Source organism: Torulaspora delbrueckii, chromosome 7, assembly GCF_000243375.1.
Source record: "Torulaspora delbrueckii CBS 1146 chromosome 7, complete genome".
NCBI classification, from domain to species: Eukaryota; Fungi; Ascomycota; class Saccharomycetes; order Saccharomycetales; family Saccharomycetaceae; genus Torulaspora; species Torulaspora delbrueckii.
Genome location: NC_016507.1, coordinates 444,111 through 459,203, shown reverse-complemented (window position 1 = coordinate 459,203; position 15,093 = coordinate 444,111). Strand labels below are relative to the sequence as shown.

Genomic DNA, 15,093 nt, shown 5'->3' with positions numbered 1-15,093 from the left:
CTTGTAACTGTGGTCCTTAGCTCTGAAAGTGTGTAATTGAGTGAAAAATTCTTGAACTAAGTCTAACAAATAAGCTCATCGCTCAGGAAAAAAAGGTTTCAAGGAGCCAAAACCAATGGATCTATACGCTTTCTTGGTGGTTTTCGCACTAGTACTCTTGTTTGTGGTACTATTGCCGACTGTGTCTGGTATTGGAAGCTTCAGCGTTAATAAAAGTGGTAGAAAGGTCACTAGTACCTCAAAGAAGGAGAAGGGCAAGAAACCGTTCAAGTTTGAGTTAAAGAAGGATGCAGATGTCGAGCGTACAGAAACTGGACTTTCAACAGCACACAAAACTGGTAAGCTCGAAATAGACCCTAGAACAGGTCTAAAGAGACGGGTCATTGGCAAATACGATGAGAATCCTAATAACTACGATTATGACTTGGACGAACTTGTGAATGAGGATAGAATCGAAGAGGAAAAGGCACAGGCTCAACGTTTAAAACAGTTCCAAGGAAGCACGGAGAAGGCATATGAAGAACTTGTATAGTGTAACTTTTCAAGATGCATATATACAGCTAAATATCATTCTATCTCACCATCCAGTTTCTCGTCTTCTTCTTGGTTTTCATCCTCAAGATCGCTTTCTAGGTCTTCTCGCATCTTACCTGTGGCTTCATCGTAGTCATACTCATAAAATAACATAAAGACCCCAGAGGTTGATAACACTTCAGCTTCTTCGACCACATAAACTGTCTCGTCAGAGATTCTCCACCAGCAGCCCCTATATTTTCTAAATGCAATGTAATGGCCATAGTTGTGAGTACCGTAATGCACAATAACAGAACGTAGAACGTAAGTTAGAGGTCCCGCCGGCACTGTCGATGGTATTGGTGCAGTGTTCACTGGAGGGGGCATAATCCCATCCTCTTGCTCGCCTTCGCTTTCTGAAGAAGATAGTTCCTCTGCTCCATTTTCTTTAATTTCCACTTCTACTCCGTCTTCATCACCGAAATGGCTCTGTAGTTTGGCAACCTTCTTGGTAACAGTATTCCCCAAAGCATCAACCTCTTCTAAAAATTCCTCGCTACTGTGGTGAGCATCTTCATTGTCCGAGTACGACGAGACGCTGTCTATTTCACCATTTAGTGGGTCGTATTCACTTACATCTCTGTTGACATAACGGTCACCGTCTTGCTCGACTTCCTCGTCGCTATCCTCAAATTCCTTCTCATAAGTCTGATGCAATTTGGCATAGTATTCGCCGCCAAGGTTCTCATCTTCACTAGATTCCTGTACTTGTTCTTGTTTCTTTGACATCGGTAATCGCGCATCTAAATTGATCTCATCGACATCGCAACACCATGGTGATAGGTTCAATCTAGATTTGAAGAGTACTCTTGAATTGTTCTTTCTGATCATGTATGTCCTGGGATCGAATACAGATCGGTTGATATGAATTGACAGTAATGGCGGAGGCCTCAAGAACAGGATTTGCTTTGACTTGGAACATTTGCGCGTCATATTCTCCGTATGTAACCTCTTGTAATCCTCATCACTTACCATCGGCTTCGATAGACTTACGTTTAACTCTTCAACCCTGGCCTTGAATGCCTGGAGCAATTTCTCAGGGATTGAATCGCCCTTGTTTTCATACTGTTTTAGTTGTTCCAGCAAATGATCACGTACTGCTTCCAAGGCACAACGATTACATGAGACTCCTTCAATGATCTCGGGCTTTATCCATTGGTTTAAAAGATCAGAAAGCTTGAGAGTCGATCCAATGTCTTCCGATGGTAAATTTAAACTCATACTTGATGTGACGGAGTACCTTATCCCACCATTCTCACCACATTGTAAGCAGCCTATTCTCTCTGCAGTAATACCGTCTAAAGGTGTGACCAATCTGAAGGGTGTGTAAAGTTGTTTCCCCTCGTTAGTCAACACAAGATTTGGATCGATTTGGTCCGAAGGCAAGTATACATCCCCAACTTTATCGAGATGCGCCTGACCTATAACAGCGTTTTTTGGTAGTTCAGCGTTAGGGATTGGGGTAGCCTCCGATGGCTTTCCCTCCAGAGACTTGACATTTTTCTCGAGTTCGGATAATATAGTCTGGAAGAATTCTTGGGCATCTTCTTGGTCGTACCCCAAGATTATGTTCTTATTTGGAGATTTTGTCATTGATTTCAGTAGCTTGTTAGTCTTGAAACACGGCCTTTCCTTGTAATATTTGGTATTCAGTTTGTTGAGCATCTCTCTTAGGGCTAGACTAAAAGTCACATCGGGTGTTTTTTCCTCATCGGATACTCCGTTTGCCAGCTTACGATTAGCATGTTTCTTGGCCTTGCCATACGATTTGCCCTTGACCTTCCTCTCTATTGTGTCTGGTTCGACCGAAGTGGGTTTCTCTTCATCCTGTAAAAGCTCAGTTTCATCTATTTCCTCTTTTTTAGCAATCTCATCGTCTAGAAACTTCATCAACTCTGCAGACGATGCTAGCGACTGAATCACAGAGTTCATAAAGCAGGTGTTGCCATCGTTGACGAGACCGGCAACATACCCGCCTTTATCGAGTGTATGCTGATCTACCTGTCCACCTCTAGGCATCCAACGACGGAACCCATTTGTTGGGTTAAAGTTCCTGGTCATATCTCCAATATGTGACAAGTTATTCATAATAAAGCTCTTATACTTAATGAAAAAAAATGCGGTGGATACGAGAATGATAGCAGTAGTGATCGGTACTTCAGAGTTGGTATTCCTATTGAGCGGTTCTATAATAAATGAAATGATTTTCCGTTGTAGCGTTTCCAATATAAAACTCATACAGTTACTTGGAAAAACAATGGTAAAAGTTAGGGAAGAATGCGATTAACGACCCTTTCAAAAAATCTAGTTGCAGAAATATCGACTACCAAACTCTACAAAGCATTAAAGCTACCAGCCGGCTGTCTGATAGAGATCTTAAAGGTGATGAGGAGCTGATTAAGAGTAGTGGGCCAAAATTTTTCACGGACTCATTACCAACGAGATACATCAACCGCTCATCGAGGGCATCGAATAACCTTTTGGGAGTTATTTAAAGCTCTTTGAGAGCTTCCTAGCTTGTAAGTGCTTCACTTAAAAGTTGAGTAAGTTTTCTTAGTATTTTCCATTATTTTTAAGCAAAAACTGACCGCAACTAGCCATGTTGGATAGGGATGGGCATCTAGTAAGGCTGATTGTTGAGAGTCCAATTGCTTGATTAAGTAGCTTATTATTTATCTAGACTGGAACTTTTGGCAGTGATTTACCATGTTTTCTTCTATAATATTCATCGTAGTTTACTAGTGTAACGTTAAATGCAAAGAAACACACTCGAGGACAGCAATACCTTATTATTGTGCATTTTCTTCCGTCATATCGACAGGTGGCACAGCTTCTTCCTGTTGCTGTGGTTGTTGTGGTTGTTGTGGTGGCTGTTGTTGGCTCATTGGCACAAACGACGTTCTCTCCTTACCCCAGCCAGTTCTCAAATTTCTACCCTGGAATGGGAAGTTTGCTAGAGCCACGATACATACGGCAGCTTGTTCATGAGTATCATATTTGATGAAGCAACATCCCTTCTCTGGGTAGTGTTTAAAGTCTATGATAAAACCAAAATTCTGTAGAAGTGGGATCAGGTCAGCTTCAATAGCGAAATGTGGGATATTACCAATGTAAGCCGTAGTGACTCTTGGTGGAGCTCTTCTGATCATCGAATCGACAGCCTGTGGATTTACTGGTGGTGGTACTGAAGGGCCATTTGGATTGCCGAGAGCCTGTGGTGGAGGCACCACACCCATTGGTAAACTCATAGAGTTTGGTGGTGGCATTGGCATACCTCTGCTACCTGGGAAGCCACCGTTGTTGTGACGGAACCCGTTGTTACGAGGACCATTGACGTTACGACGGTTATTGTTGTTATTATTTTCACGCTTAGAAGCCCAATTGATTCTCAATGGTCTACCGTTCAACTCATGACCTTGCATTGCGTCCATAGCCTTTTGTGCTTCCTCTTGGCTACCAAAAGAGACAAAACCATAACCTCTAGACCCACCAGTCTGCATATCCCACATCACATGGCCCTGTAGGTACGTTGGGAACTCTTTAAAAGCGTTTCTCAAAGTCTCATCATCAACATCAACATTCAAATCACCCACAAACAAGTTGAAAGTAGCCTCATCTGGAGAAACTTGTTGTGATTGGAAAGCCCAATTGATCTTAACCACATTATTCTCAATCTGTTTCCCGTTCAAAGTTTGCAAAGCGATATTGGCATCATGCGATTGAAAATATTCGACAAAAGCATAATTGGCATTACTGTTGTTCTTGTCTACCATAATCTTTACATTGGCAATTGGACCACCAACTTGAAAATACTGTTTCAAGATTTCTTCATTGATCGAGGTATCTAAATTACCCACATATAGCACTTTATCAGAAGTTTCTCTACCACCTTTAATAGCATTTGCAGGCACGACAGAAGGTTCTTCGGAGATAGTTTCAGATGCAGGGACCTCAGACTCTACCGTAGGATTTTGTTCCAAATTTTCTTGCTCAGACATGACTATTATACAGAAAGTAAAGATTGGAGGATACCTTCTTCACGCTTTCTACACAACCCAAACGACTACCTGTTCCAAACAATTGAACCAAATAAAAAAAAGTCAAAAATAGTAAAGAAATTGAAGTAAAATGATTAACTAAAATACCTTCCAATCGAATGATTAATGCTCGATTACTTGGTTGAGATGGTTCATCGCATCGCTCGAACGAATAATCTGTCAATAATTTTTCACTCAAGTTACCCGATATCGTGGTAGGTGACCTAAATATAATATATAGAAGTGCAAAAAGAATGGTCTCTAGCGGGATCGAACCGCTGATCCCCGCGTTATTAGCACGGTGCCTTAACCAACTGGGCCAAGAGACCAATTTGTTGTTGTGAGTAAAATTGTTTATTTTAGATGTAACATAATGGTTAGAGTCACATGAATTGAAGCTTTAATGATAAGACCACCTGAACCAGTATAAACCGTTGTAACTTCACTGAGAGTATATTCATTTCTCATGTATCTACTACCTGATTGTATAACAGGCTTTTTAACTTTACGCTACAGCGCGGAGTACTAAACGACCTTGACAAATACACTATTTAACCAATTATGATTGATGAACAATTGACAAGTCCAGAGCCCCGAAACGCTATAAAACGCTATGACTCCCAATCCAAGTAGGATAAATGATGACCACAAAAGACATAAAATCCATTCGTCAATAACGGAAATTTCTCATGCCATTGATCGTTCCATAAGCGAAGCTGTTTTCCCCATCGCACAAACTTCCGATGAAGATCGCTACTTTTTAACTAATCCAAGGCCTCCTTACCTGGATGATTTGATTCATGAAGCACAAGCTTTCATCAATTTACAGCATTCTTTGAAGCGTGAAAGAATTGTTCTTGTCACTTCTGGTGGTACTACAGTTCCATTGGAGAATAATACAGTCAGGTTTATCGATAATTTCTCTGCTGGAACTCGTGGGGCCTCAAGTGCTGAACAATTTTTGGCTAATGGTTACAGTGTGATTTTCCTACACAGGGAATTCTCTTTGACTCCTTACAATAGATCATTTACTCATAACGTTGATGTAAACTTCCTCGATTATATCGACTCTAATGGATGTATTAAGCCTGAATACATGCAGAATGTCTTAGAGAAGAAGGAACTATATGAAAAATACACTATACAGGAAAAAAAATTGCTACTCTTACCATTCACTACTGTTAATCAGTACTTGTGGTCATTAAAGAGTATTGCAAAATTACTAAACTCTACTGGAAGTCTATTTTATCTTGCTGCTGCTGTAAGTGATTTTTTCGTTCCTTACTCTAGGTTGCCTCAGCACAAGATTCAATCAAGGGACTATGGTGGTGAAACTCCAGCTCAGGATTGTAATTCAACCACTACTCCTGATGGTAAATTGATTGTCAATTTGGATCCCGTTCCCAAATTCCTCAGAAGATTGGTCGAAGCATGGGCCAGGCAGGCAATGATCGTTTCGTTCAAATTGGAGACTGATAATGCTATCTTGATCAAGAAAGCCACTCAAGCACTAGATCGTTACAATCACCAATTGGTTATCGGTAATCTTTTGCAAACAAGAAACAAAGAAGTGGTTTTTGTTAGTCAAGAGAATAGGAAAGGCGATTGGGTCAAATTAAATGATTCACATTCCGTTATTGAAGAGATGATTATCCCAGAAGTGATAAAATACCACAATAATTGGATAAAATCTCAGGAAAATTAATTGTGACAATGATATGTACTTTTCTATAATGAACTGATGATCAAGCATGCTTCTATTCTTCGCTATATACATTCTATTAGTGAGTCTTTTCTACAAAAAAGAGATTCCGATACCATACTGGAATCCCTTCCTTAGGGCATCTCCACTGTGACACGTTAATGGGAGGGTGAAATTCAATTCAAACCGCGCGACTTGGTGTCTTAGTAATATACCAAACCCTACGGACGTCGAATGCTCAGAGGCTAGTTGTTCTAGGATATTGGTGAATGGAGCATTGTTGTGATTGATAAGCTTCCCTCCATTGAAAAACCAATGAAGACGGAAATTTGAATGGGACCATCTTTTAATCGGAAGACGACTGAAGAAACTGACACCATATGCGACGAATGCATCTCCTCCGATAGAGTCGTAAAGGTCCTTTGGCCCTAGCCCCATAATATGGAAACTTCTAATGTCGTTTGCTCCACCATTGTGAAATTTGTCAAAAGTATTAATCGGTTTTCTTGATGAGCTGAGATTCTGAATATAACCGGATCTCAATGTACAGCAGGAGCCAAGAAAGTCATCTTTGAGCCAACTGTTATTCTGTGATACTTCTATTTGACCTTTCCAAAATTGCCCAATCGCCAACTCGTTCGTCAATTTAAGCAAGCTTCCTCTTGATGGAGCAATAGGATTGTCTCTATTATCTATAGCTAAAGTGTGTCCCAAGGAACATTTAATGTCGTCGCCTGCTTGGAAAAGTAATGTATCCGAGGCAGTTAATGAAGATACTTTGGAAGTTCTCCATTCTGCTTCATAAAATAACTCGTGGTTCATTGCACCTTTCTCTTGGAAATTGCTTCTCAGATTTGTGCGAAATCCTCGTATTAACAGGTCAATAGAATTATTATTTCCCACTTGCCTCGAGTTCTTAATAAGCAGTGAGTTGAGCATCCACCATGGTGTTACTGGCTGTCCATAATCAAGAAGATACGAAGAGTGTGTTTTTGTACCTTTTGTGATATCCAGCTTCAATTGTTCACCTCCACCAAACATATTGCGAAGCTGGAATTGAAGATATCCATCACCTTCACCATTTCCTATATTAGTCCCTGTCTTGGCAGTAAATCTCTTGATCGGAACTATATTTACTCGTGAGATGATATCAATTATTGACATATCGGTTGGAATGTCCTGCGATCTGTAGATGAGACTAGGATAATGGCGATTAATCATCGGCAACCTTAGCGATCCTCGACTATCTAGCGACTGTGAAACATTTTCAGCCAAACCATGCTGAATCAACTTCAAATTCAAAGTGTCTGCCTGTTCATAAAGCTGTTTAAAATTGGCGGCCTGTAGGATAGTGGCATCCATGTATTTCTGCAACACTTCAGGACGAACTGAATGGCAATCACTCACCAAGACTGCACTAACGTTTACCGGTGACCTTGCATTTTTGTCGAAGAGCTCTTTAACGTAATTTAATTGTTCAACTTGTTCTGGGAGTGATTCATTCTGAGAATCTTTAGAAGGCGAATTGGACAGCTCAATCACTCTTTCGTCGAGGCTTGACTCATGGATATCTTCCATACCGATGAGTAGTGTATAAATTTAGCGCTGCACTTCAATGAAGCCTTATTTGACCGTTTTGTGATTTTGATATTTTCATTACCTATAAATCAAGAAGCGAATACTCATTAAGATGAAAATTAGTACTGTTACAGATAATATTTACCTAAAGCCCAAACTATAACAATAATCAGACTTTTCAATAGCTCTATTGGTCATTTTAAATCTTCTATTCAGTTAGATCTTTTAAATCTAGAGGTCTCTTCTCTCTTGAAGCCTCCTCATACAGTGGAAGGATGCATTTTCTTCCGCTTTCGGTCTTGAAATGTCTACCTAGAGCATCACTCCTAGCGAATTTCTTACCACATCCCCAAGCGGTGCCATCTTTCAAATGACCACCGCAGACATACCTTTTCTTACCCGTATGCAGATCTTCATGTCTCTTTCTATCGTGCTGCCTTGCGAACGCCTTGCCACAGCTTGAACAGATGAATGGTCTTTCGTTAGTGTGCGTTCGGAGGTGAGATTTCAGATTGTACGGTCTTGTGAAACGCTTATCGCATAGTTCACAAGCAAACATGGCAGGGTTCTTTTGAGACAGTCGCCTCTTTGTATTCCCGGATAGGTTTTGTAAAGTCTCGCCATCACCCAAAGGGCTTACGCTTTCACTCTTGGCATATTCTTTTGGCGTATTTGGTTGCAAATCTGCCATCAGCAATAGCCTAGCACTATCCTCACTCAAGGAGCGAGCTTTCTCATCTGGCGACATGCTACGACTTCGTACTGATGATCTGGAAGAAGCTCTTGAGCCATGTGACGCCCTTCTTCTTGCAATTCGTCCGTTTCGCATCTCTTCATGACTTGTATCTGTATCTTTGGGGCAGAGCAAAGTTGCGTCTAGCCGTTGTGCAGCCTCCTGGAACGATTGTTCATCTAAAGTCGGAGATGACATTGGACCACCAAAATTCGTAGAGGGCTGTTCTTGAAACTCTTGAACAGATATTACAGGTGGTAGTTGTGATGGGCTCTGCTGAAATTTGTTACTAGCTGGAACATACTCGTTAAGTTCATCATCAAACTGACCACTTGATTGGGCCAGCAAATCATCTAATTCGTCAACATTCGTAACATGTTTATATCCACTAGCACTCATCGGTAGCGCTATGGACTGCGCACTGGTCCCTGAATGCACACTAAGCAAATCATCAAGCTCGTCATCACCAGTGGTTAAATAGGACATCGCCGGGGAGATTGCCGGGTCGGGTGCATATACCCCTGGCGTATGGTAACTTGGTGAAGCATATTCGGCTTCTAAGTCACTCTTGTAAGGGTCCCCAGCATCGTGATCTGTCGGTAAAATATTCAAGAAGCTCCTTTGTTGTGAATTTGATTGAGCTTTCAACTCTTCGACGTTGACCGAAGAGGATGCCATTAAATTAGCCCAGACGTCGTCATCATGGTGCTCTACTTTCAGAGTGGGAGTCACAACCTGTCTCTGCGATGAACTAGAAGACGGAGAAAACAAAACTTCATTTCCAGCATCCAGTTGACGCCTGAATACCGTTTGTCCATCACCTGATTGTGAATATTCCTTCATGTAATCGTCCTGAGATCCCATTTCAAACCCAAAACTCGAGAGGTCTGGTATATTGACCTCTAGCTTCTTTCTGCCATTCCTTCCCAGTCCTTCATGGCTTTCACCGCCCTTATCGGGGTCATTAGCGGCGATATCCCCGTGTGCGTTCGACATCTCTATATTCCTCAGTTCTCACTAACTCTGAAGAATCAATCTTCACAGCATAGACTTACGCAGTTAGTAGTAGTCCCTCGGCACTGAAATGGCTTCCGATAGGATAGTAATTGCGAGTTATGGGTCTTAAAACTTACAACTCACCTCACTTTGACTACTTTATACAAGAACCAAGGCGCAATGGCTTAGAGATAAAAGTCACGTGATTATAATTAAACAATACCAGCATCAAGATGACTCACAATAAGCCTTCCAAGGAGCTCAATGGCTTGTTTACAGGGCCTATAAGGTAGTATGAACGTCTACATCGAGGCAAACGTGCCACACGTCGGGTGCAAACGTCTTGATCTTCTCTAGATGGATCGCTGAATACTCATAAGACCCATTGTGGGTCTTGAGCTCGCTTAGGGCTTGTGAAATGAATGTGTTATCATTGAGTGCATTGATGTGAACATTTTCATGGATATGGAGTGTCACAATCGGGAGAGATTGTTGTAATGAGATTATGGCAAGTGCCAAAGGCCAACCGGGCTTGCTAGAGGGAAGAAGACCCAAATTGATGTGCCGCACTCTTAATTTCGAAGAATGTTCCTTTAGCCTCTGTGTGCTCCATTCATTTGACTCGTTGTAGATGTGACACCTGTCTTGTTCGAAATTATTGGCTTCAAGGCCTCTGCGTAGCGCTTCAACGCTCCATGGGTTTAACTCGAAGCAGAATACATTTCGGGCCCCACGCTTAAGATAGCTGAGTGTAAAATAGCCAATTCCAGCGTATAAGTCGACCACATCGTTGTCTTGAATCTCAACAAACGTATCGAGTACTCGCTTCTTCTCTTTAATGTTACCCCTGCTGAACATGGTGAACATTGGAGCCCAGAATTGCTTAATCCCATTCTGTGTAACGTGGCACCACACAGTGCCATCAAAGTCGCTTGGTTGGGGGTGGTCCCATAGTCGGTCATTTGTGTGCAATTGCGGCGATATAAGTTCACCATAAAGTGGCGAAATGTTGAACGGTCGACGCATTACATCGGTCTCAATGATGGGCATGTTGATGGCCACATGAGTCACTTCTTTTGGGAATAAAGTTCTGAGTAAATCACTAAAATATGAATTCTTGACTTCTTCACCCTCGTCACGGAAGAAAGATACCCATGCTGGGTGTTTAAATGACCTCTGCTTTGAGAAATTGAACAGCAGTAATGGCGTGTAAACAGTATAGCGCAAGGGAAGACATTTCAATAACTCATTAATGTTTTCAACCGCATGTCTCTCGAGAAACCTCTGAGTAAAACCAACAATACCCTGTTCTGCAACTTCCTTCAACTCATACTTCCTTGTAGTAAACCCTTCAAGTCGTGGATCGGTGCAATCGGTGATTGATGTTCTTAGGACCCTGTAATCGCCGCATGAATACACGGGCTTCACAAAGCAACGGTCAGCTTCGAGCTGGTTTTTAATAGTCTTGATCAGCTTGGGATCATCCACCAGGATCTCGTAGGGCATTTGACCTTAGCAAGTTGTTTGTTCGTCATTTGGTGTTTTTTTCACTATTTGAAAAGCTTAAGCTAATAATGAAAACAGGGACCTTTAAAACACTTTAGAAGGTAACACATAATTGGATCAAGGGCTTACCTAAAGTATTTGATATGAGTCAGAAACAGCTCAATCAGGAACGTATGTCATACAGTGAAGACGTTTTTCCACGGCACAAGAACTAACACGAATGGCCTTTTCAGTGTCTCGAAAGGATAAGAGAAGACATAACATCGAGTCCAAAGTGGGCAAGATACAGCATAGTTTCGTTATAGACAAGGATATTCATTATAAGAACCGCCTAACTGCTTTGCAGACCAATTTGACCACTTTGCATCAAGGCAATAATTGGTCCTATTTGCGCAAACTACGTGATTTAGAGGAGTCGCGAGACTTGGAACTCGTTAGACTGCGTCTTTTCGAGGAGTACAGAGTTTCCCGGTCAAGTATTGAGTTTCAGGAGGATATTGAGACCGCCAGACAAGAGCATGAAAGACTGGTGAAGTTGTGCAAAGAGAAATTGTATGAAACCATTGAGCAAAAGATTAAGCAGTTACAAGAGGATAGACTGCTCATGGACGTAGCCAATGCTCACTCGTATGCAATGGATTATAACAGGACAAAATATCAGAAATACACAAGAAGTCATACGACCAGTGGATGGGAATCATCATCGAATGAACTTAACAGAGACTCCCCTAGTGAGAGTGCTACCGACACTGGGACTGAACGCAGGTCACTGCGCAAAAGGGCAGCAACCAAGGGTGCCAATGGACCTTCAAGATTGGCCAATCCTATCGAAGAATCCGACTTTCAAACAAACTCGTCCACCAGTGCTCTTCCACTAACAAACGGCAATGGCCCTTCAAGACAGCCCACAACTGACATGCGAACTGATGCCACCTCGGACGCAGATCTGTTCCAAAACGTCAGCGACTATGGCGATCTACAAGCCTTGCTATTTGGTGAGAAGGACCAAGATAAAGCCAATGACAAGAAAAAACACAGAACTTCGCAGAGATATACAGCGAAAGCAGCTCCACCGTTACAATCTTTAAATCCAGACGAGGTCACCGAGGACATAGCGTTCATTAGGCAGCTGAGTGGTCAACCACCAGCTCCGTTTAAGAGTCGTATTATTGAGTGAAAAAAAATCGCATCAAACGGAACGCGACTAATAAAACTCTTGGCTTCACTATAAAGAAATGTTGCAAGAGCAGTGATAAAGTACCCATTGAGAATTTGCCAATCGGATGGAATTACGATGCTGAGGGTGTCGATCAAGTTCCGCAGGTTGCGAGATCGATTGATGCGATGCAACGCGATAACTCTGTGCATTGTTCTAGCGATCGTTACGGTTACTGTGGTGATTCGAGGGCTTACAAACGGAGATGAGGACGATTGGTTCAAGTTCTCGAATGAGGATATCTCTGCTCCATCGGATTCTGTTTTCTTTGAAGGTTGTATCGATACGCATGAGTATTTGCGCGATGATCAGTATCAGAAGATGAATGCTTCATTTGTTATGCTGACGAGGAATGAAGAATTGAATGATGTGATAAAAAGTGTTAGAAGTATAGAGGAGCATTTCAACCAATGGTTTCAGTATCCTTATGTTTTTCTTAACGACGTACCGTTTAGTGAAGAGTTCCAGACTAGATTGCGTAGCGAGAGTCGGGCTTCAATGGAGTTTGGAACATTGAACAAACTCGATTGGGAGTTTCCCGAGAAAATACGTGAGTCGTTTGCATTCCAACATGCGCTTAATGACCAAGGTGATCGTGGGATCATGTATGGTAGTGAAGAATCTTACCACAAGATGTGCCGTTTCTATTCGGGACTTTTCTACAAGCATCCGCTAGTGCAGAAATTTGAGTGGTATTGGCGTTTGGAACCCGATGTCGAGTTCTTCTGCGATATAACATATGATCCGTTTTTGGAGATGGCTAGAACCAATAAGAAGTATGGTTTTACAGTGATCTTGCCCGAGCTTTATTGGACAGTAGCAAACTTGTTCCGTTATACACGTAGCTTTATTCGGCAGAACGAACTAAAAGTGGGGTCGCTATGGAATCTATTCACGGAAAACTACCAGATTCTAGAAACAGAAGATTCTTTGTTGGCAAGCAGGGTCAACTGCGATGATGATGTGGAACCCAGACTCTCAGAGAAAGTCGCCATTGACCACATGTTGGATACTGGCAACCCCGAGGATGAAATGGGCCTAAGATACCTAATTGGACGGTCTAAAGCCAAAGCACCGATACAGCCGGACAAGTTTGACGACCAAGAGTACAACTTGTGTCATTTCTGGTCCAATTTTGAGATCGCCAGAGTAGACGTATTCAACAACGAACTATACAATTCTTATTTCCAATACTTGGAAGAACAGGGTGGGTTCTGGCGTGAACGTTGGGGTGATGCACCAGTTCATTCCCTCGGCCTCGGAATGTTACTGGACATCGAAGACGTTCATTATTTCCGCGATATCGGTTACAGACACTCTACAATCCAACACTGCCCAAAAAACAACCTCCATGGTCAACTGCCCTACACTCCAGCCGAAAAACGTTTCTCTCGCCATTCGTGGAACTCTCCAAGTGAAGGTTTCGAAACCGGTACGGGCTGTCGTTGTCGATGCGACCGTCGGAAGTCCGACATAGAAGACACAGCGTTCCATTGTATGGACCGTTGGACAGAATTACTCTTGACAGATCGAGAGCCACCAATAAACGCTCTCGAAGTCGAACAAAGAATCAAATTCGACTACTTGCATTCAAACTAATTCATTTTTTATCTTTATATTATACATAATACAAACACTCCCAGAGCGCTTTTACTAACCACCGAAACCATACAAGGTTCTACCTTGTCTCTTCAAAGCATACACAACATCAAGAGAAGTGACAGTCTTTCTCTTAGCGTGTTCTGTGTAAGTGACAGCATCTCTAATAACAGATTCCAAGAAAGTCTTCAAGACAGCTCTAACTTCTTCGTAAATCAAACCGGATATACGCTTGACACCACCTCTTCTAGCCAATCTTCTGATAGCTGGCTTGGTGATACCTTGAATGTTATCTCTAAGGATCTTTCTATGACGCTTGGCACCACCTTTTCCTAGACCTTTACCACCTTTTCCTCTACCAGACATTTTGATTGTTCTGTTGTATAGATTTACAATAACCACAGACCGACTATAATGGCCCTTATGGCTCTCTTATATAGGTTTAGACAGCCATTGGTGATGCGAATTTGTGGGCACGACTAGCCATACTTAATGCGAAACTGCGAGAACGCCTTCAATTTCGCACTTTTGGGAGCCCAGTGGAACGGACCCGGTTTTTCGCGCCTTCTGCAGTGCGAAACTATCAGAACAGCCAATATCTCAATAATAAAACATATATAAGAAGCACTCTTGAGCCTCCCTGTAGTCTACTCCTTCCGATAAAGACCAAGCAATCAATCAAGAATGGCTAGAACTAAGCAAACAGCAAGAAAATCCACTGGTGGTAAAGCACCAAGAAAGCAACTAGCCTCTAAGGCAGCCAGAAAATCTGCTCCATCTACCGGTGGTGTTAAGAAGCCTCACAGATATAAGCCAGGTACTGTTGCTTTGAGAGAAATTAGAAGATTTCAAAAATCTACTGAACTATTGATTAGAAAATTGCCTTTCCAAAGATTGGTCAGAGAGATTGCTCAAGATTTCAAGACCGATTTGAGATTCCAATCTTCTGCCATCGGTGCCCTACAGGAATCTGTCGAAGCCTACCTAGTGTCTCTATTCGAAGACACCAATTTGGCTGCTATTCACGCAAAGCGTGTGACTATTCAAAAGAAGGACATCAAGCTTGCTAGAAGACTAAGAGGTGAGCGTTCTTAGATGGTTTAATCATTGGTTTTAAAAAATTTTCAATTGGGATAACGTTAGTTTGTAGTTT

At 42.0% G+C, this 15,093-nt stretch overlaps 11 protein-coding genes and 1 non-coding gene across 12 annotated transcripts; 5 read left to right on the top strand and 7 right to left on the bottom strand.

The window, feature by feature from the left end:
* Positions 1-115: 115 nt before the first annotated feature.
* Positions 116-532, top strand: EXP1 (Exp1p; the record flags this gene model as incomplete). Its single annotated transcript, XM_003682768.1, has 1 exon — positions 116-532. The coding sequence occupies one exon, from the start codon at positions 116-118 to the stop codon at positions 530-532; it is 417 nt and encodes a 138-aa protein (XP_003682816.1).
* A 35-nt stretch (positions 533-567) lies between these two features.
* Positions 568-2,811, bottom strand: UBP1 (ubiquitin-specific protease UBP1; the record flags this gene model as incomplete). Its single annotated transcript, XM_003682767.1, has 1 exon — positions 568-2,811. The coding sequence occupies one exon, from the start codon at positions 2,809-2,811 to the stop codon at positions 568-570; it is 2,244 nt and encodes a 747-aa protein (XP_003682815.1).
* A 551-nt stretch (positions 2,812-3,362) lies between these two features.
* Positions 3,363-4,571, bottom strand: PUB1 (Pub1p; the record flags this gene model as incomplete). The annotated part of the gene is made up of 1 exon (XM_003682766.1): positions 3,363-4,571. The coding sequence occupies one exon, from the start codon at positions 4,569-4,571 to the stop codon at positions 3,363-3,365; it is 1,209 nt and encodes a 402-aa protein (XP_003682814.1).
* Positions 4,572-4,865: 294 nt separating this feature from the next.
* On the bottom strand, positions 4,866-4,939 carry TDEL0Gtrna6I. The gene has a single exon. It is a non-coding gene; the product is annotated as a tRNA-Ile (tRNA).
* A 284-nt stretch (positions 4,940-5,223) lies between these two features.
* On the top strand, positions 5,224-6,315 carry CAB2 (phosphopantothenate--cysteine ligase CAB2; the record flags this gene model as incomplete). Its single annotated transcript, XM_003682765.1, has 1 exon — positions 5,224-6,315. One exon carries the CDS (start codon positions 5,224-5,226, stop codon positions 6,313-6,315), a length of 1,092 nt encoding a protein of 363 aa, XP_003682813.1.
* A 90-nt stretch (positions 6,316-6,405) lies between these two features.
* Positions 6,406-7,890, bottom strand: SAM50 (SAM complex subunit SAM50; the record flags this gene model as incomplete). The annotated part of the gene is made up of 1 exon (XM_003682764.1): positions 6,406-7,890. The coding sequence occupies one exon, from the start codon at positions 7,888-7,890 to the stop codon at positions 6,406-6,408; it is 1,485 nt and encodes a 494-aa protein (XP_003682812.1).
* Positions 7,891-8,098: 208 nt separating this feature from the next.
* On the bottom strand, positions 8,099-9,619 carry CRZ1 (DNA-binding transcription factor CRZ1; the record flags this gene model as incomplete). Its single annotated transcript, XM_003682763.1, has 1 exon — positions 8,099-9,619. The coding sequence occupies one exon, from the start codon at positions 9,617-9,619 to the stop codon at positions 8,099-8,101; it is 1,521 nt and encodes a 506-aa protein (XP_003682811.1).
* A 282-nt stretch (positions 9,620-9,901) lies between these two features.
* Positions 9,902-11,125, bottom strand: TRM12 (tRNA(Phe) (4-demethylwyosine(37)-C(7)) aminocarboxypropyltransferase; the record flags this gene model as incomplete). The annotated part of the gene is made up of 1 exon (XM_003682762.1): positions 9,902-11,125. One exon carries the CDS (start codon positions 11,123-11,125, stop codon positions 9,902-9,904), a length of 1,224 nt encoding a protein of 407 aa, XP_003682810.1.
* A 143-nt stretch (positions 11,126-11,268) lies between these two features.
* On the top strand, positions 11,269-12,302 carry SDS3 (Sds3p; the record flags this gene model as incomplete). Its single annotated transcript, XM_003682761.1, has 2 exons — positions 11,269-11,296; positions 11,359-12,302. The coding sequence occupies 2 exons, from the start codon at positions 11,269-11,271 to the stop codon at positions 12,300-12,302; spliced, it is 972 nt and encodes a 323-aa protein (XP_003682809.1).
* A 117-nt stretch (positions 12,303-12,419) lies between these two features.
* On the top strand, positions 12,420-13,940 carry TDEL0G02300 (glycosyltransferase family 15 protein; the record flags this gene model as incomplete). Its single annotated transcript, XM_003682760.1, has 1 exon — positions 12,420-13,940. One exon carries the CDS (start codon positions 12,420-12,422, stop codon positions 13,938-13,940), a length of 1,521 nt encoding a protein of 506 aa, XP_003682808.1.
* Positions 13,941-13,994: 54 nt separating this feature from the next.
* On the bottom strand, positions 13,995-14,306 carry HHF2 (histone H4; the record flags this gene model as incomplete). Its single annotated transcript, XM_003682759.1, has 1 exon — positions 13,995-14,306. One exon carries the CDS (start codon positions 14,304-14,306, stop codon positions 13,995-13,997), a length of 312 nt encoding a protein of 103 aa, XP_003682807.1.
* A 318-nt stretch (positions 14,307-14,624) lies between these two features.
* Positions 14,625-15,035, top strand: HHT2 (histone H3; the record flags this gene model as incomplete). Its single annotated transcript, XM_003682758.1, has 1 exon — positions 14,625-15,035. One exon carries the CDS (start codon positions 14,625-14,627, stop codon positions 15,033-15,035), a length of 411 nt encoding a protein of 136 aa, XP_003682806.1.
* Between the last annotated feature and the right edge of the window lie 58 nt (positions 15,036-15,093).